This window comes from Vanacampus margaritifer, chromosome 3, assembly GCF_051991255.1.
Source record: "Vanacampus margaritifer isolate UIUO_Vmar chromosome 3, RoL_Vmar_1.0, whole genome shotgun sequence".
Classification (NCBI taxonomy): Eukaryota; Metazoa; Chordata; class Actinopteri; order Syngnathiformes; family Syngnathidae; genus Vanacampus; species Vanacampus margaritifer.
This window is the reverse complement of record NC_135434.1, coordinates 1,068,426-1,089,813: the sequence shown is the minus strand read 5'-3', so window position 1 is coordinate 1,089,813 and position 21,388 is coordinate 1,068,426. Positions and strand designations below refer to the sequence as shown.

Below are 21,388 nucleotides of genomic sequence, written 5' to 3'. Positions count from 1 at the left end.
TTGACTCAACATTTTTCATTGTTTTATGGAGAATTTTGTGGTAATTTACTTGATATTCATTTTATTTACTTATTCACTTACTTACTGCTTTATTAGTCTTAACTGCCTTCAAAAATCTGACTCACAAAAAAAAAACATCTTTTGTGGAAGTGAGCAAGAATCGAAAAGCCTCCGCAGCGTAAAAGTACGTTTTTGTGTGTAGAACTGCAACTTGTTGTTCAGACAGACAAACTCTTGACTCCATTTTGTTCCTGGTGGGTTGAACGCAACACGTCGGGTCAATTTGACCCGACCCGCGGCGGGCGAGTGCTCATGTAAGGCGGCCGCACCTGCGCACTTATGCTGCAATTAGGTGGAAAAACAGCCGCAGTCCAAATGTGGCGTGTACAAAACAAAACGCGGTTGATAGCGCTGGTGTAGAAAGTCAAAGAACTGAAGGGTGGGGGTCGATGTCTCGTTGTGGTGGTGGTGGTGGTTTGGGGGGGGGGGGGGGGGTGTTTTCCATCAGTTCCAGTGCTTGCATCCAGAAAAGTACTTTGGCTGCTTTAAGACAAATTATTTTTTTCTTTTTCCTGGGACCGACACCGGCACAGCGGCAATTACCGGAACATCATTGCGCTGTCAGGCGGGGGTCTAAGGGTGCTCTTAAAGCGCCAGGGCACTACTTTTTCCGATTTTCTTTACTGCAGTTGGTGTACAGTCAAACCACTATGTCGCACATTTAAAAAAAATATATAGTTTTTTTCAAGGCTTTTCAGGAGAATCCCAAATTCGAGTTGCACGCTTGTAATGCAGTACCACGTTGTGCCACAACACGACCGGCAGCACTGAGCTCCACTGTAAAACATGAAGCGCCGTGAAGAGCAAGAAGAAGTTGTTCGACGCTCCGCTTGCGCCGCTGCTGAAAAGAAGCAGTTGTTTTTAGGTTTGTAATTACTGTGATGCTTTGGCTCATTTCCATTAGCTCGTCTATTGCGTTTCACATTATATGTTAGCATATAGCTAGTCGACTGTAGTTTTATAATACTTTGTTTGAACATTTTGTGTTTAAATATAAATGTACATATGCATAAGTCTCTTTTGTTGTCTGTGTCTTTCCCGTTAAGGCTTTTTTAATGTCAAAGAGAAAATTATTATGACAACAAAAAAACATTGGGGGGTCGAGGTGTGTGTGTGTGTGGGGGGGGGGGGGGTTGTCACATGAAGTTTTGTTTTAAATGACAAAAAAGTCATTTTTGTCACACTAAAAAAAATGTTTTCATACAGTTTTTTTAATGGATGGGGAGGGAGAAACATAAATTTGGTGAAAAATAATCAGGTGGCAAAAATGTATCACATTTTCTTGTGATAATATATTATATTATATTATATATATATATATATATAGTAATATTGATGGATATTACATATTACATATATACATATATATATATACATATATACACATGTATATATATATATATATATATATATATATATATATATATATATATATATATATATATACACACAATATACTCAAGAGGATTTGTAATTTTTTTTTTAATTTTATATTTTATCAACAAAACAAGTTCAGGGAGAAAAAGCGTTGGGAGGAAAAAATATTTCATCTGCGTGGAAAAAGTCCAGAGCCGTGATCCCTTGTTGTAGATGATGTTTATTTATTTACAATATTCGATTACATGGCACTCTGACTCACTAACGTTTACAAATAATAAATATTGTCGTCCTAACAATGTGGTCGTCTCTCATCATCGTCGTCGTGCTCCGCGTCATCACCTGAGCTTTTAACACAAAACAACGAAGGCGAGCCCCCCCCCCCCACCCCTTCGTGTGCTACCCCCTCCGACCTCACCCACTTCAGTGCTTAATTTAAATAAATAATCATAAATCGATTCTGAAATAAAAATCGAACACACTTGCAAAGAATACAGGAAAAAAACTGACTATATTTCAAAATAAAAGTGAAAAGAATTGAAATCTACTTTCCGTAAATGGTCCATTGTCTCCCTAGAGGAAGTTGAAAGTCATTTCGCTCAATGAGAGGAGGGGGGAGGAGTCAACAGAGAGAGCCATCATTGGCTGGAAGTTTTTTTTTTGTTTCAAACAACAGGAAGTGAGGTCACTTCCTGTTGTTGATTGTGCAAGTTTGAGTCCAGGCTCATTTTCTTCCGACTTCTGATGCCAAAGTCTTTTACTTTGTAGACAAAAGTGACTCCATTAAACAATTTCGCAGACAGGAAATGACAAAAGCAACACTTTGAGAATATTAAAAATAGATCCTAAACCCGACCTCGTCTGTAACTGTAAATAAAATGACAAAATAAGACATTTGAATGCGAGTGGCAACTCTTTTCTAGCAACAAACACTTCCCAGCACGCCCTCTAAAGTAAAAGCGCTTAATGATTTTGTTTTATTTTCACTTCCTGTCACTACTTGTGCAAGTTTGATTGCCTGTTGTGTCGCAATCTCCCAATTTTTGACGCCAAAGGCTTTCACCTTCTAGACAGGAAATGACTATATCAAACAATTTTGTAGACAGAAATGGCAAAAAAAAAATTGAGAATATTAAAAAATAGATCCCAAAAGTGACCTTTTGTATGTGAGAATAAATAAATCTACAACTTTTTTTTAAATGCAAATGACAACTCTTATTGTGAAAAGCACAATGGTTTCCTGGTAACGGCAACAAACGTGCCGACTTGGTCGCTTTGTACACTCATCTCGGCACGGCCTACAAATGGCAAGCGCCAAATGTTTTTTTTTTTTGCTCCCTCATTTGGAATTCTTGTCTTTTATTGCATTAACTTCCTGTTAGTGTTGCGCAACATTCTTGACCAGTGCTCGCCGTGCTTCCCTTTGCGTCCGTCCTTGCTGCCTACCATCCAAAAGGCATCACAGGTGAATTGTCTTCATGGGTTCACCCAGACCCACATGCCTGGTTCCAACCCCGGACCCCCACAACCCGGACACCACTAAAGTAGTCTTCTCACTGGCCATCGTGCGACCCCTCGGTCCTCTTGTCTGACGCTTCATTCCTCTACCTGATTTCTCTGAATTGGCCCATGTCCAAATGGTGGCAGTCTTTCTTGGGCAACCCCCCCCCCCTTGCAAGCCCCCCCCCCTTCCCCCCGCCCCGCCCCAAAGTCACAAATTGTCTTGTAGCCTCTCCATGTAGCTCCTGATTTCCGACTGGCCCATGTCCACATCGTGGCAGACCCACTTGATGTCGTCCTCGCCGCCCTTACCCAGCAGGACCGAGGGGTTGACGTAGGGTCCGCCGCCCCCGGCACCGCCCTGCTGGTGGTCGTTGGGCAGCACAGTGGCAAACGAGGTGAATTTGACTCGCTTGCGTTTGGCGGACGCCCTGGGGGAGTTGTTGAGATGCTCTGCGTCATGTCGGGCGGCGGTGATGGCGGAAAGGCACTGGTGGGGGTCCGAGAGGGCCCGGGGTAAGGTCTGGCTGTGGGAGACCCCCCGGTGCCCGCCGCCGCCCACGCCGGTCCTGTTGTTGGCGGCCACGGTCACGGTGGTACCCGCCCCGTTCAGGAGGTACTTGCTCTCCTCGTAGGCGTCCTCGCCGCGGTCGATGATGGTGGTGCACTCGTCGTGCAGCGCCCCCGGACACGGGTCGGCGTGCTCCGGGTGGTCCGCCAGGAGGTCGGCCTCGTTGCCCAGCCAAACCCAGTCGTGGGCGTGGTTCATGTTGCCGCCCGTCTCCAGCACGGGCACCTGCTTGTGGCGGTACCTGAGGATTACATGCAACACTTTGTCTTCTTGGACACCTTTGAGCAGGAATTACGTCGTTTTTAGTACCTTAACCACAACTTATTTTGTCTTTGGTACCTAAACAATGAGATGCGCATTCTATGGTACCCTGAACTGCAGAGGTGGCAAATCCAGGTCCAGAAAGTAAAAACCCTGCTACAGTTTGGCTTTAGCCCCTAGTGCTAGCTAGCTAGCTAGCTCCCTAGCAGGTAAACAAGCACCGTGAGAGAAGCTAATGCGCTAGCTAACTAGCACCTGAGGCGAAAGCCAAACTGTGGCAGAGTTTTTACTTTCTGGACCTGGATTTGGTACCTCTGCAGAAACGTTTTGGGTACCTTAAAGTTGTCTGGATTTTGGTACCTACCTTGTTTTGTAACAGATAAATTCTCATCTAGTTTAAACTCTACTTTGAAACCCTAATCCTAGTTTGAACTCCCAACCCAATTTTTTAATCCTACTTTGAAAACCTGAACCTAGTTTCAAACCCTGCTTTGAAAACCTAGTCCGAGTTTGAAACCCTAGTTTGAAACACGAATCTTAGTTTGATTCCCTTATTGAACCCAAACTTTAATTTGAAACCCTACTTTGAAATACTACTACTTACCTACTTTCCAACCCTTGTTGGAAACCCTATTTTGAAATCCTAACCCTGGTTTTAAAGTATACAATTAAAACATAACACTTGTTTCAAACCTTATTTTGAAACCATAACCCCAATTTTTAAGCAGTACATTGTAAAACCTTAACCCTAGTTTCAAACCCTTTGAAACACTAATATTAGTTTCGAACCCTGATTTGAAACCCAAACCATTGTTTAACACCTGAATTTAGTCTCAGAAATTGATTTGATTAATTAATTAATCTCAGGTACCTTCGACAGTGAGTTGTGTCACCTTCGGAACTATCTTGTGTACCTCAACACTGACTTTTGTTTGGTTTTTGCTTGTGGAAAAAGTTACCTGAAGGCAAAGCTGACACAGTTGATGAGGAAGACGAGGATGGCCAGACAGAAGACTCCCAGGAGGGCGTACATTCCGATTTCCAGGTCCGACAGTCCCCTGGCGGTTTGGGTCAGCTCGCCGTCCGAGGGTCCGGGCACCTCCACTTGCGCAGGATAGCCGGCGTAGTCCCCCGCCCGGCTCGGACCCCCGCCGCCGACCCGGCCGCCGCTGCCTGCTTTGCCGGCCGCCGCCCGATGGGTCACGGTGCTCTTGGTCGTTAAGCTCACCTGACGATTGGACGGATAATCGGCAAGAACCGCATTGATTATCCTTATTCAATACGACAACTCTTTGAGGTTGTTTTGCCATTGTTGGCCATGTTGAGACATTTTCAAGATTTTTTTTTTTACGAACATCAAATTTGTTTCTTTCATTATTTTCTGCAAGTCTAAAATCGCATTTCATGTAAGGAGATCTGCGTTGTTCCGGTTGTCCCACCTTCCTCATGGCGCCTTCCTCGCGGTCCGCCGCCACCGCCACACTTTTGGACTCCCAATTATCTCCGTCTCCGGCTCTGAGCTGCTCGGTGTCGTTGTTTGCCCCGCCTCCTTCCTCTGGTACGCCGCCTCCGCCGCTCCGAGCGACGCCAAACTTGACGGCCACGTTGCCGACGCCTGATGCCAACACGCTCTTCCTCTTGGACTTCTGGCACGTCTCAGAGATGACCATCTCCACGCGCACCAGCGCCCCCTGGCCTTCACCTTCTGCCACTACCACGGGCCATTGTTGCTCCTGCTGGAGCAAACCAACAATCAGAGAGCAGCGCACTAAGAATTGATTAACTTACTGACGAAACTGATAATTGACGAATTAGCTAACTAACTATATGACTTGTTTTCTAACTAAGTGAATGACTAATATCAACTTGCTAACTAAATAACTAATTGGTTGACTTACTCATTGACTAAGAAACTAGCCAGCTACTAACGTAATACCCCGCAGACTGAACAAATTAACTAATGACTAGTTAGCTTGCTAACGACCTCACTGACCTACTAATTAACTTGTGTGACTACCTAACTAAATAACTCACTAACTAACTTGGCCAGCTCATGTTGCTGCTGATTGCAACAATCTTTCCAAGAGGAGGGCAAAGTGCAAAACGCAAATGGAAGCTCCCACCTGATTGGTTACCGAGATGACATTGTCGTCCAATGACACGGCAGACAGCAGAAAGTCTTTGGGGTTGTAGATGTCGAGCGGCGTAACGGAGCCGTCACTGTAGTGGATCCAGGCGCTGATGGCTGCTTCCTGAAACGGAATCACAAGCACTTTAAACACATTTGCCTTTTTATCTCCTGGAGGTACCACTTCATGGCGCCACTTGGACCCAATGCAAGCAGACTGTAACAGTTCCAAGTGGACCACTATGCCGCCAGTGTGTACGAAAATTGGTCTTGTAGTTTAACTCTGACAAACTGACTAGTTACTAACTTAAAAAAATATCCTAATATCAAACTAACTGATTGATGAAGTGGCTCCCTGACAAACTAACTAACTAGTTAGTAAGAACTGACCATCCAACTAATTCCATTTACAATTCTGAATGACTGACTGACTGGCCAGCTAACTGAGGGACAAACTAATGGATAACTAACTGTCAAACTATCAAATTAACCAACCAGCTCACTAACCAACTTACTGAGTAACTAAGCAACCAACTGACAGACTATGAAACTAACAAGATAACCAACTAACTAACTGACTGACTGACTAACCTATTGAGTGACTAACTAATTGGGCAATTGGCCAACTGGATGTCTAACTGTATGACTGACAGATTAAAGTAAAAAAAACAACTCAGTAACTAATTCACTGACTGCCTGACTATCTATCTAACTATTGAACTAACTAACTGACTGACTCACTAACAGATAACTGACCGAGTCACTGACAGACCGACTATATGAGAAACAAACTAGATACACTGACTGACTAATTAATTGGATAACTAACTAATTCGCTGACTAACCATGTGACTGATAAAACAGCCAATTTAGTAATTCATTGACTGACTGACGAGCGACTGACTTACCTACCAACAGAATAAGTGCTTGACTGAGTAACAAACCTACCAAAATACTGGCAAATTGTGACAAACTAAATAACGAACTAATTTACCAGTAATAATCAAAACGTGTGTTTTGTCATGGCGACAAGTTCATTCCTGTCTCTAATTAAGGTAAGCACTTGTAGCCTCAAATCACAGCACAGGTGGGAACAAGATAGCGGCGCATATCTGGCTTTGCGTAAACACACGCGCGCGCGCACACACACACGCACACGCAAAATATGTACATACACGTTAGCGGAGTGTGTTAGTGGCTGCAGCTAATTAGGAAGTGATTATCATGTAAGGCAGATAAGCAGCGTGAGATGTTCACAGCCGGGGATTACGACTACGACCTCGGGCCTTCTTCATTCCACGCCGACCTGACATCTACTCGTGTGTGTGTGTGTGTGTGTGTGTGTGTGTGTGTGTGTGTGTGTGTTTCTCAAGTTTCCTTGGAAAGATATGAAGAGCCCCGCAGGACAAGTCAACTCTCAGATTTCCGACTTGTCCCCACGTATGAAATAACCGAAATAAAGCAATAAAGCCATCATGAGAATTTTAGCAATTTTAGGCCACGTGTGTGAAGTCCAACTTTTAAAAATAATACAGCTAGCTTACTTTTAAAAAGTGCTAACTTAAATTATTTTACTTGTGATTGCCATTAAGACAATCAGTTTTTTTCATTTTACATATGACTAAAAGTGGTTCTATTTAAAAAAAATAAGAAAAAAAAAAGGTTAAAAAAGAGGCAGGGGCAAACAAACTCACTTTACATTTTTTACTACTTCTCATCGTAACAAGAACATTTCTTGTTAGGATGAGAAACGTTCTTGTCTTGATGAGAACATTTCTCATTTCATTTTCCTTGCATAGATACGTGACTGTGTTGCAATAAATAAATAAATTATATATATGTATAATTTGCCTTTCCAGAGAAATACACCTTTTATTGCTTGGGGATTTTTTTTAAAACTGTTTTTGGTTAAAAAAAATAAAATAAAAAAAATAAAAAAGATGAGAACATTTCTCATTTCATTTTCCTTGCATAAATACGTGACTGTGTTGCAATAAATAAATAAATTATATATATGTATAATTTGCCTTTCCAGAGAAATACACCTTTTATTGCTTGGGGATTTTTTTTAAAACTGTTTTTGGTTAAAAAAAATAAAATAAAAAAAATAAAAAAGATGAGAACATTTCTCATTTCATTTTCCTTGCATAAATACGTGACTGTGTTGCAATAAATAAATAAATTATATATATGTATAATTTGCCTTTCCAGAGAAATACACCTTTTATTGCTTGGGGATTTTTTTTAAAACTGTTTTTGGTTAAAAAAAATAAAATAAAAAAAATAAAAAAGATGAGAACATTTCTCATTTCATTTTCCTTGCATAAATACGTGACTGTGTTGCAATAAATAAATAAATTATATATATGTATAATTTGCCTTTCCAGAGAAATACACCTTTTATTGCTTGGGGATTTTTTTTAAAACTGTTTTTGGTTAAAAAAAATAAAATAAAAAAAATAAAAAAGATGAGAACATTTCTCATTTCATTTTCCTTGCATAAATACGTGACTGTGTTGCAATAAATAAATAAATTATATATATGTATAATTTGCCTTTCCAGAGAAATACACCTTTTATTGCTTGGGGATTTTTTTTAAAACTGTTTTTGGTTAAAAAAAATAAAATAAAAAAAATAAAAAAGATGAGAACATTTCTCATTTCATTTTCCTTGCATAAATACGTGACTGTGTTGCAATAAATAAATAAATTATATATATGTATAATTTGCCTTTCCAGAGAAATACACCTTTCATTGCTTGGGGATTTTTTTTAAAACTATTTTTGGTTTAAAAAAAATAAATAAATAAAAAAAAAAAGATGAGAACATTTCAAAATAAATAAATAAATAAATCAAAGTGATGAAAATGAAGTGATTGTGTGGTTTGTGTCCTGCTACCTGTTTGGGCGCCCGCATGAGCTCGCTGGCGGTGGCGGTCATCAGGGCAGCTTGGTAATCCCCGCCAGCGCTTGCGGCGGGCGCCAGGCTGAGCGACAGCGAGGCGACCAGCTGGACCCCCATGTCGACGATGGTCACCTGCGCACATGAGGACCCGGCGCTTATTCGGACCGCCCAAAGCAAGCCTTCTATTTTTATTTCTGTAGGCTGGGAGGTCACGCAGACGACCGGTTGTGACGCCGTCGTGGCGGTGGCGTCCAGTTGACTTGTTGAGCACGCGGGCGGCTTTCCCGCTGTCAATTAGTGGCAGGCGAACGCAAGACGAGCAGTCGGTAGGAGGTGAGGCATCGGGGCTTAGCGGGCCAATCCACATACCCCAAATTGAATTCACAGAAATTTCTATTTCAGTTTTTACACAACAATTAGAAAAATCCAATTATTAACTCATTGACTGGCAGCCATTTTCACTGAAGCGACCCCCTTCCCTTCCGGCTGTTTTACTGGATTTTGACTCATTTTGCAAGGTTTTAGTGCTAGAAAAACATAAAACCTACCAAAAGAAAGATGAAAGTCTTTGTATCTGTTTCCGTTTCGCAGCAATTAGCATTTGAATACATTTAAGTTTCATCATTCTTCACAAATCTGTTGAAAACAGAAGCAGATCTCTTATACTCTGTTGTCACCTGCTGGCCGTTTTTTGTAATAAATACAATTGCTTTAAACGATCTCAGAGGCTGCATCAAAGCCTTCTGTTTGCGCTAGCATATAAAAAGCTATAACTACATTTTTGGGACAATGGCACTATTTAAAATAGAACGTTTTTATACGTTTTTTGAGAGCAAATGAGTTAATAGTAATTTTGAGTTGTTTATAAATTTTAAAATCACTAATTTAATCAATTTGGTTTCATCCAAAAGGAACTTGCATAGTTATTGTTTCAAATAATTTTCTTTGTCTTAATAAAATAAACTTTCTTGTTTTGTTCCCAAAAATATTTGGTTTGATTTGCACTGAATATAATTAACAAAATTTACGATGGCAATGATTTGATATGAAATACAATTCACTATCATGATAACCCTCGAATTACAACATGATTCAAGGAAGTTATGATTTCATCTGTAACACAAATTACAATATGATTAATGGTAGTAAGGATTCATCCTGATTCCAATAAGATTCACTCCAATTACAATATAAATCACAATAGTTATGATTCAATATTCAATATGATTTCACTCAATCTTCAATTTGGACTTGCCGCGAACGATTCCATACATTCATGATGCGAACGAGCTTTGTTTTGTTTTTAAATTGAAATTCTTACTCAATATCAGAGATCCTGAGCGATCGCGGCGCATCGCGAACATTTCCTTTGCGATAAACGCCTTCGACTGTTTTTGTTACCTTGTCGTCCAACACGGTCACCGTCTTCTCCGCGAGGATGGAGTCGGACAGCGGCGACAACACCTGCCGAGCAAAAGACAGGAAAACTTTTGGGGGGGGGGGACAGATTTTGTGGGCCTTTCCATTCACTTCCATTCAATCCCAAAGGCCAAACGTCCCGGAATGGCGAGAAGTGTGATTCGCATCTTCACAACTCAACGGGTCGAGCAAAGAGTGACACAAGAGCCAACGTGTGAAAGGAAAGATTGTTGAGGCAAAAATAGAAAAGTCACACAAACGCCGACTGGGACGTCCGCGAGAAATGCTGGATACTTTTTGGTGTGTTTGTGCGTGCGTGCCACGTACTTGTATGGTGGTGATGCCGAGGTCACGTCCAATCAGAATGCGTCCGTCGACCAGCCTGGCGATGCGTTCATCTTCCACCTGTGTTCAACAATGGCCACTTTATTAGGTACATCCTGATGAGATAATAATAATTCATCAAGTGGGCAGTGAGTGTACGTTGACAGATTTGTATTTTTTTATTCTCAGAAAGAAATCTGCCGTTTATAGCTACAATCTGTAAAATATATAATAAAATGGTTAATTAATACCAGACATCAATTACTTTTTGTAAATATCAATCCGAAATAAAAAATGCTACTTTTCATCATTAAAAATAAATAAACAAATTAGAAAAAGGAAACCAAAATAATACTAAACAATCTTACAAAAACAATAAACATAATTTAAAAAAATCAACAATTAAATCAACATTCAATAAAATCGCACATTTTTCACAGTTTTTATGATGTAGACATATTGTATGTATACTGCATACTATATATATTGTGAAAATAAAATTACTTTCAAATCAAAAACATACAAAACCGATTTGAAACTTTTTGTTATGAATGAAACATAAAACTACACACAAATAAAAAAAAATAAAAATATATATATGTTTAAGTGTAAATAAAAAAAGTCAAATAGCAAAAAAATTCTTTAATACAATATTCAAAAGTGGCAGATACCTTGAGCTGATCCAAGACCAGGTGAGTGATGTCGGCCTGCCAGTCGGCGCCCAGCATGCGGACCACCTCCCCGCCCGGGTCAGATGGCTCAGCCACAAAGTGCGTGAGGACCCTCACCAAGGCGTACTGGTACTGAGGGGGGAAACGCACGCGTCAGCGCTTCACAAAGTCCAGAGGTGGCAAATCCAGGAAGTCAAAAACCTGCCACAGTTTGGCTTTAGCCCCTCGTGCTAGCTAGCTAGCTAGCTCGCTCGCTCGCTCCCTAGCAGGCAAAGGAGCACCATGGGAGCTAGCTAGGGAGCTATCTAGCTAGCGCAAGGGGCTAAAGCCAAAATGTGGCAGGTTTTTGACTTCCTGAACCTGGATTTGCCCCCTCTGTCAAAGTTCAAATTCTGTTGTCTTCATGTAACGCAAAGTTGACGCCAAACCCAAGCAAACAAAAGAACCTGCAGGGTGCAGCCTTTGCCCTTCTTCTCGTCGTCCTCGTCGTCTTCGCTGTCTCTCGTCGGTCTGACCAAAAAACGACGCAGGTGGAGTTCATGTTAAAAAATACAAATCAAAAATCATTGCAATTTCTGCGGTCCTGTAAGCTAACATGCTAACATACTTAATGGTCAGCGATCAGTGACTGTTTTTAGCAACACTTAACAAATTTTATGTTATGTGATAAATTGTTCTCACATTTTTTTATGACAACTTGTATTTTTTTTTTTTAAATAGAAAAAGCAAAACAAATATTTTCGCACAAACATTTATTGATGTGCAAAGATTGTGTCAATTTTTTTTTACATGGATATTTTTTTCAATAAAGTTTTTTTTTAACAAAAAAAATTTTATTGTATTTTTTTGAACAAAATAGTTTGTATTATTATTATTTTTAATGAAAACATTTATTGCAATTATGTACCAAAATTTAATTTAAGATTTTGTGTTAGTTGTGTTGCGTTTTTTCTCTCTCAGTAACATCATTTATTCTCATGAGCAAATTGTGGGGAAAAAGAAATTACAAAAAAAGTCCATTTCACTTTTTGGGAGAATATTTAATGAACAGTGAAAAATGCCTTACTTGGATAAATAATATATATTTTTAAAATTCTTCACAAAAATATTATTTTCTAAAGACATGAGATTTTTAACAAAACAATTTGTACAAAAAAAAAAAATTTATGCGATTTTTTTTGGTGCAAATATAGAAAAAACAATTTGGCCTTAATTTTCAAGATTTGATGTTTAATTAGCAAGACTTTTTTTTTTTAAAGAAACATAATATATTCCGATGAACAAATTATAAAGAAAATAAAGATGTTTCTCTGCTGGGTAAAGCATCTTACAGTGTCCAAATAAGCGCTATATGAATTCAATGAATTATTATTGTTATTATTATTATTATTGAAGATGAGAATTTTCTTCTTAAAAAAAGAGGCAATTTTGGAAGAAAAAAAAGTTTAATGAAAAACAAATAAAAACCCTTACCTGGAATATATTTTTTTTAAATAAATAAGTAATGTATTAATTCTTCACAAGTATAGGAAGAGTATTTTTCCCACTGAGAAATATTTTTCACAAAAAAACTTATTTCAAACGACAAATGCATTTGTTGTCCGCTTGTGAAAAAAAAAAAAAAATCAAGACATGAAAAAAAATGTATTCTCACAAAACGGCGACTTTTATTTTTCCAGATTTGTTTTCTCATGAAAATTGCAACTTTTAAAAACTGAGATTTGTATGAGCTAAAAGGGCACATTTTTGACCAAAGTCAGAATTGGAATATTTTGACATTAAAAACAGCATCGAAAACAGCGATTTTGGAATATGAAACATCTCCAGACGCGGAATCGCGCGGGCCAGGCGTGGGCGGGCCAGGCGTGGGCGGGCTCTCACCTCTTGCTGCTGGCGACGTTGGGGGCGACGGGCACGCGCCAGCCTTTGACCTGGCTGAGCTCGGTGTCGGACACGTGGATCTGCAGCGGCAGTTTGGGCACCCAAACGTTGAGTGACAGGCGGGCCGTCAGGTGCAGGTACGAGAAGGTCACCGACGCCTGCTGGCGTCCGCGCATCTCCTTGCCGTTCACCAGGACCTCGTCGCAGTCCCGGGACACCTGAGAAGATGTCAAAATAAGAACAAGGCGTTCATATTGTGTTTTATGGAATATGAATTCAGCAGACTTTGGTTTGGGTTAAAAACTTTTAAAATAGGTCGACTGAAGATGTTTGATGATAAACTTAAACAAAGAAAGTCGCCAACAGACACACAAACAATCGCTATCTCAACTTGTATCAGTAGTTTTAGACTAAGCAGGTTGAGGGACTTTTTGCCGAGTCAGCGTTAACAAAGTGAAAAGAAATAAACTTAAAACATCCGTCCAATAATAGACACAAAGTGAACGAGTGTATTGTGTGTGTGTGTGTGTTTGTGTGTGCGTGCGTGCGTTGCTGAGTGTGAGCCTCGAGGACACTGAAGAATGGATTTAATCTGGGTTGCTTTGCCACACCGACCACGACGACAAAAGCCAGACGCGAGGAATTGGGAGGCGAAAAGCGACGGCCTCAGCACTTCAACAAGTGTGCGGTGGAGGAGGAAGAAAAAAACCCACACAAAACTGTCAAACTTCATCCAGCGGCGCCACAAAAGCAATCACGGGAAAACTTTCACCAAACTTTCTCAACCACTCCGGAACAGCAACAACAGCTTTGCGTTCCTTCTCATTTTACAGAAATGTTAATTTACCGTCATTGAGTTGAAATAGAAACGTCCAATCACGCGCGTGGGTTGGTCTTGTGACACACTATACAATTAGCGCTAGATGCTAATTAGACATAATACAGGCTCGGGCTAAATATGCTTACTGGGTGGGGGGGCCACTTCATTAGGCACACACGCACCACATCAGAACACCTTACAATGTGCCTGATGATCAGTTTTCATAAGAGCAATAATTAAACTCCATTTGAAAAAAAAACATAAACATAGTATATAGGAATACAAGTGTCTAACTCTTTGACTGCCAGCCGATTTTAAACATTTTGACTGATCTTTCAAGGTCCACAGAAAATGATGTGTTTAGACTATGGAAACACACATACTACCAAATGAAAGATTGGACTCTCATCTTTCATCAGAAAAAAAAAGTTTGTTTCTACCTTATTCCGTTTTTCAGTAATCAACAATAGAAAATGGTTAGTTTCACCTCTGTTTTGAAACAAACGTCTTTTAACGTCTTTGGCACTCCTCCATAGGATTTTACTAAACGTTATTTAACGTTTTTGGCAGTCAAAGATGTAATTAATTTTCAAGCATTTTATGCATTACAAAATATTTTTTAATGAATCAAACTTATCAAAAAAGAAAGTAAATAGGAAAACATCTGTCAAATACAACCAATTTTATTTATTAAAATTTTAAATTATGTTTCAAATGTGCATTTTGAGTTTCTTTTAATTTTATTTATTTTTCCAGAAATTATATTTTCACATTTCTTCTTCAGTTCTTAGTTGTTGATTTACGGGTTTTGCCTTGAGTCAAAGGTGACCAATCTTTTAAATATGATAAGCTTCACGTTTTTATAAAAACATGCTTGTTAAAAGGTTATACATTTGACGTTCTAGCACGATGCTGTCCCACATTAGAACATTGAGACGATCCCGTTTCCGTTTTTCTGTGAGAACATTTCACATTTACGTGATGATTTTCACATCGTCACATAATGTTTCGTGTTTAACGATACGGTAACGATACGGTAACGATACCGCATTCTAACCTGATAATGCATCAGGTGAAAGTGTGAACACATTTCAATTTAAAATGTGACATTTTTACATGATCATTTATTTCCATGCTTCAACATGATAGTCTTTGTACATTTTACGTAAAGTTTCACGTTTAAACGTTTTCACGTTTTAACACGATCACCTATCAGGTTCGGATTTGAGATTTGTGCGGAGCAAATGATCAATTTGACTTTTGGTGACCTGAAAATAGGTCAAAAGTAAAAAACATGGAACTGAAGTTATTTGGTGAAATGTTCTATGCTCATTTCTAAAACTAGATATTGAACTTTTTTTCTTTTCTTTCTGGTACGGCAACGAAACACTTCCGAAGGTGCGTTGTTGACAGCACAGAATTTGAGTCAAGCATTGGTTGACTTTTCCCCGTGAAATGTTCCCAAAAAGTCGGCAAAATCGGGCCGGCCCATCTCACCTCAACGTGGGTGTTTTATTAAAAAAAAAACATTTTTTTTTTTTTCAATCCCCACTTCTTTGACTCGGGTCGCCCCCACGAGGCCGCACATCCGTCTGCATTTGCGCTGACGCATTTGGCTGCCGCTGGCGGCAAAGCCCATCCATCAGACTTTGGGGAGGCTCTCATCCAATCAGGGGGCTCCGTCGCTCGGCGGGGTGGTCCCCGAGGGGGCCGGCTAACGGGTCCGCTAATGGGATTACGCCTCCCACCCGCCCGTCATTCGAGAGGGGCCACGCCGGGGCCAATCGCCTCCCAGCCGTTGTGTCGTATTCAAAGAGAAGAATAGATCAGTCCTACTTCTGATACCAAATAGCTTGACCCTTGAGGCATCCGCCACAGAATTGCTTCAAATAGACTCTTCTCACTGTGTTTTTCACCATAAAAAAGAGAACAAAACCGTGGTGTAAAATGTGAATCCTACTTCTGACACCAAATATCCTTGAGGCAGCCATCACAAAAATGCCAAAACGTAATTGCTTTTTCATCGTTACACATTTAAAACAATTCAAACTGTGTGTGAGGTTTTAATCCCTCTTCTTACACCAAATTATTTCCTAAAACAAAACAAAAAACAATCCCCGCCACACACACACAGAAAGAGAGAAACAATTTTCTTTAATCAGTGGGCAAAACGGGACTAAATTATGATTCACACTTCTGACACCAAAGAAATTATAACCCCCCCTTCCGACACACAGGAGTTTTCCATGTGTTATGTGTAAATCCCACTTCTGTCACCAAAAATGTGCCAAACTTTTTTTCCAACAATAAATAAACAAACAAATAAATAAATAATTAACCCACTTCTCACACGATGCCTTTTTTGTGTAATAACTAAAACGTAATATTTTATTATTTTTATTTGTATTTATTTTATTATTTATTGTCATCATTATTATTAAACTTACTTTATTTCAGAATAAAGGATGTGTGGGGGTTTTGAGTCCCACTTCTGACACAAAACAAAAAACTGACACAAAACTTTTTTTCTCCAGAATAACAAAAAGGAAAAAACACTGTTTTTATATTTGCATTGCATTAAAAAAAAAAAAAATAAATAAATAAATAAATAAAAAATCCATCCATCCATTTTCTTAACCGCTTCGTCCTCACAAGGGTCGCTGGGGGTCGCTGGGGTCGCTGGAGCCTATAACATCAACTCTCATCCAAAGTTGACTGTAAGTGTGCTCGGTGGACTTTCTTGGGGATTTTGCTGCACTGTTGCATTTTGGGAGAAAAAAAAAAAATCGCCTTCAACTCTCCTTCTTTTGTGTTGAAGTCGGCAAAAATACAATCTACTTCTTGGTATTAGCTTCAAACACTTCCTCTCTTTTGGCTCTTTGTCAGGCCCGTCTGTTGGGCTTAAATAAAAAAGGTGTGTGTGTGCGTGCGTGCCTGCGTGTGTGTGTGTGAATTAGCAGCCTTATTAGCATAGGGATATAAGTCAACGCTGGCCCCAATATGTCTGCTCGCGTGGCCTCAGCGCGTGTGTGTGTGTGCGTGTTAAGTTTTAACATTACACATTTGAGCGTGTGTGTGTGTGTGTGTGTGTTGATTTGTCACGCGGCGTTATTCAAATGAGACAAAGAGATCAAAGAATACGAAATAATATTTGGAGTTAAAGCGGACTTTCTAGTCGCACAAGTTGGGAAAGTTGAAGGGCGCGCTCTTGCGTGCACGCCGACTTGCTCGGGTAACGCTCGCTCCCGCTTCGGATTCAAACTATGATTCACTTCAAATATGCTGTGTACGTATACTGTATATATATATATATATATATATATATATATATATCAACTCTACCAGCAAATGAGAGTCCACTGTTACAGATGACAACGAGCTCGCCGCTAGCTTGAAGTGGGAAGCCGTTGTGCATCTTTCACCTTATTAAATAATGGGGTGCAAGTGCATTTACAAAATGAAAGAAAGATGCAACGTGGGCGTGGTTTCAACGCATCTTTGGGAATGGAGAAAACCGCTGAATTTTTTTGCCGTTTACAAGCATCATCTTACTACAGTATATATACTCGATCATTCCAAAAAAAAGACATTTATTTTCACTTCAAATGGTCTACGATCTCGAATGTACCCGCATAATGTTTATTATATTTTGTGTTGCGTATACCTCGACTGTAGCACATTTCCATTCATCTGTGAGAACGGTGTGCGTGTGCGTGCGCACTACAGTGCGCACCGTCGGGAGTGCAACTTTTGGGTGGCGGTGACAGGCGGCGACCAGCCTGACATTGCGTCCGTCCGCTCGGCCGGCTTAAAAGCCACCTTTGATGTGCGTTTTAAAAAGCTGTCAGCACGCACGCACGCACGCACGCACGCACGAGTTACGACTTCAGCCGGCGGCAGACAAAACAAAGTCAAAATGTTCAATAGGGGGCGGGGCTGCAAAAGTCACACGGGAACTTTTAGCTGGGGACGAAGGCGGGCCCGAGGCTGTGCTCACCTTGCACAATAGAAATTAGATATAGATATCGGCATCTAGATTTGATAGGATTTTTTAAATGACGTATCGCTTGCCGTTATTCGAAGGGGGGGGACTGAACATTTTCAATAACCTTTCATGAGTCTTTTACGACCCCAAAACAAAACAAAATGAAGTCAAAGATTCAGCAAAAACACACAAAAAGTGCAAGTCAGAAGAGATGATTATGATCAAGCTTCCTTTCAACTTCTACTTCACTTTTTTTTTTGAGGGGGGGGGGGGCATGCATAGCAAATGATTAATACTGGACTAGTCAGCAAAGGTGTGCGCACGCACACACTTTCCAAGGACGCTGTGTGTGCGTGCGCGCGTGTGTGTGTAAAGATCACGCGTGTCAAAGCGGGCGAGTGCTTTATTAAATGTCGCTCGGATCAATTCTTAATCCCGCTTGTGTCCATCCGCGTACAAACAGCGCTCCCAAAACGCGCACAAACTTCAGCCAATCAAATTAGTGGCCGCAACGCGAGAGGAAGCGCGAGCGATCGAGTCATTAGCACAAGGACGCTCAAAAGGCGCCGCGTTCGCGTCGCAATTCGGTTTGACTTGCAAATAAACAAACATGAGCAGCGGCTTTTTTTTTTTTTTTTCAATGCAAACGTCACAAATTTTTGAGAGCCCCAAAAACTAATGTGGCGATTTTTATTTTTTTTAAAAAACACACAAATTAGAGCTTTTCAGGGAAAAATTGACATGTTTTTGCATAAATCAAATATTTTCGAGTTTAAAAAAAATACTCGACTTTAAACCGATCTGATTGGCTGCATTGAGATCGATCGATATTTTGCATTGTACACAAAATTGGTGATGTAATGTTTTAATTTGCCTGATCAATCAATGACGTCATTGATCGGCTCCATGAAATGTAACATTTTCATGTTATATTTAGCACTTTTACTGCCAAACATTATACAAAAAGACAACTCCGACAGTGCCAGCTGATTTCGAGTATTTTCACTCATATTTCAAGGCAAACCGAATATTGTGTGCTATGACAACATAAACATGGTGGACACCATATGAAAGATTAGATTCCATCGGAATTTTTTTTGTATGCTTCTACCTTATTCCGTTCTTTAGTGATAACCATTTGAAAACACAAAGATATACAATGCTGCCATCTGCTGGCCATAGTTAGTGGCTGTTTTTGATTTTTCAGCTTATTCATGAAACCAGAGCTGCTCATTGAAAAAAACAAAAAAAAAAACCGTAGTTGACGTCAATTAATGTTGATGGCGGTATTCGTTGGGATTTCCAATCACGTAATTTAACGTTGACGGCAGGAAAAGAGTTGACGTTTATTAGCATTTTTGGATGATTTTTTTTTTCATGCATTTCAATTGATGTCAATGATATGAACGTGTGTTTTTATTTTTCGCAATTTGTGAGCCAGGCCAGTCCTTCCCTGTCCAATAGCAGCCGTCAACTGGAAAGTAGAGTTTTGAAAATTGATATTTGATCAAATTGGCCATCGGTTATCGTTTTCGTCAAACTTGATCGCTGATCAGTGATCGGCCAAATAATCCTGATCATGTAAAGCCTAAAAAATAAAAAAAATAAAAAAAATAAAAATGTGTGTATGAGGGAAGAATTTCAGGCATGTCTATCTGCGACAGTTTGTCAAAATGAAAGTCTATTTTGCTCCTTCAAATGAGCCGCCGTCTAATTTGGATTTAGAGCGTAAGAAATGTTTTTGTGAGTGTGGAAAATGACGACTCATTCTTGGGCAACAAACACACCCTGAAAGACACGCTCAAAGACACGCACACACACATTAAAATGAGTAGCCTCCGTTGTGGGTGTTATTGATCACGCTTAAACAGCGTGGCTCCTGTCGGCCGGCGAAAGGAAATTGTTTCCATATTGAAAGTGTCACAGCGAGGGTGCGTTTCATTTGCGCTTCCCGAGGACAAAGGCGACGCCGCGCCGGAGGAATCAATCTTCCATCTTCGGCCGCGTGAGCACATTCCTCCGCTTGATTCATTTAGCGTTTCGGCAGCGGTGACGGCTAGCGCGCGTTAGCGTCGCACGCCGCTACTTTAAAGTTTTTACAGCCGTCTGAATTTGCCACATTTGTGCGTCATAAACATTACGGCTTTATAGCCCGAATAGATTTAACTTTGTTGCACTTGTGCACGCTCTAATTCTTCATCGGATTTGTCGTTAAATGGGGGGCGGTGGGGAGCCGCCGGCAAACAAAAATTAGCTGAAAACAAAACAACGCTACTCATAAATTTACAGCGGGTTTAAAAATGACAACACATCAAAATGTGTGTTTGTAAATATCTAAGAAAATGTAGTCATCAAATTATCAAACATACATTTTTGTAACTGCTGAAGAAAATGTAGTGTTTGATGATCCTATCGTGTATTTTGGAAATCATCAAAGACAGTTTGGAATATCAAAGAACCCAATATTCATTTTATAAACATCAAAGCAAAACAGTCTCCGTCAAGCTAACGTATTTTTGTAAACATCCCACAATTCATCGTCAAAGAACATTGACGAAGCTCACGCGCATTTTCATCAAAGACACTTACTTTCAGCACGTGGACGTCGGCTGAGGTGCAGCTGAGCGAGTCGTCCACTTCCCTCACCTGCCCGTCCGTCCCCACCGTCACCAGCTTGACGGGCAGGGACACCCGGCGACCGGTCAGGATGGCCGTGTTCAACACCTCCGTGTCCTGTCCCGACACACACGACACACATCGCAATCACACATTGCTCCTTGAGAGTGCACTCATTTTGCAAATCCCTGCTCCATATTTTTTTCCACTTTACTCGAGCTGAAGCTGGAAAATTGAAAGCTCCGAATTTGGTAGTGATCGCTCGTCAAGTCAAGGCACGTTTGGTGTATAGAGGACACAAACTGACCACATTTAAAATAAATCAATGACTAAATGACAGCGCGGTGGCTAACTGGTTAGCACGTCCGCCTCCCAGTGCAGAGGACGTGAGATCGAGTCCGGGCTTCGGCCTACCCGGGTGGAGTTTGCATGTTCTCCCCGTGCTTGCGTGGGTTTTCTCCGGGTTCTCCGGTTTCCTCCCACATTCCAAAGACATGCGTGGCAGGTTCATTGAACACTCCAAAATTGTCCGTAGGTGTGATTGTGAGTGTGGTTGTTGGTCTCTGTGTGCCGTGCGATTGGCTGGCAACCAGTTCAGGGTGTGCCCCGCCTACTGCCCGAAGACAGCTGGGATAGGCTCCAGCAACCCCGCGACCCTTGTGAGGAAAAGCGGCCAAGAAAATGGATGGATGGATGGACTAAATGAATAAATATAAATGGAAATAAAAACGGATATAAAAAATATAATTCAAAAATTAAATACAAAAAAATAAACATAAAAGGAAATATAAACAATATATATATATATATCCCTAAATAAATAAATAAAAGTAAAAATAAATACAAAAATAAAAAACGAGATTCAAAAAA

General features: G+C 40.3%; 1 protein-coding gene across 2 annotated transcripts in view; it reads right to left on the bottom strand.

Moving 5' to 3' along the window:
* Positions 1-3,147: 3,147 nt before the first annotated feature.
* LOC144048811 (transmembrane protein 132B) overlaps positions 3,148-21,388 on the bottom strand; it is a 126,714-nt gene continuing 108,473 nt past the window's right edge. The window contains exons 6-16 of one of the 2 annotated variants that reach the window (XM_077561191.1): positions 20,492-20,635; positions 13,098-13,315; positions 11,663-11,726; positions 11,217-11,348; positions 10,549-10,626; positions 10,204-10,266; positions 8,797-8,934; positions 5,893-6,021; positions 5,209-5,505; positions 4,729-4,997; positions 3,148-3,749 (exon numbers count right to left, since the gene is read on the bottom strand). In XM_077561191.1, coding sequence (XP_077417317.1) covers positions 3,149-3,749; positions 4,729-4,997; positions 5,209-5,505; positions 5,893-6,021; positions 8,797-8,934; positions 10,204-10,266; positions 10,549-10,626; positions 11,217-11,348; positions 11,663-11,726; positions 13,098-13,315; positions 20,492-20,635 — 2,133 coding nt within the window. In that variant the 3' untranslated portion in view covers position 3,148. The remainder of the gene's footprint in view (positions 3,750-4,728; positions 4,998-5,208; positions 5,506-5,892; positions 6,022-8,796; positions 8,935-10,203; positions 10,267-10,548; positions 10,627-11,216; positions 11,349-11,662; positions 11,727-13,097; positions 13,316-20,491; positions 20,636-21,388) is intronic. The other variant, XM_077561192.1, reaches the window with a different exon arrangement.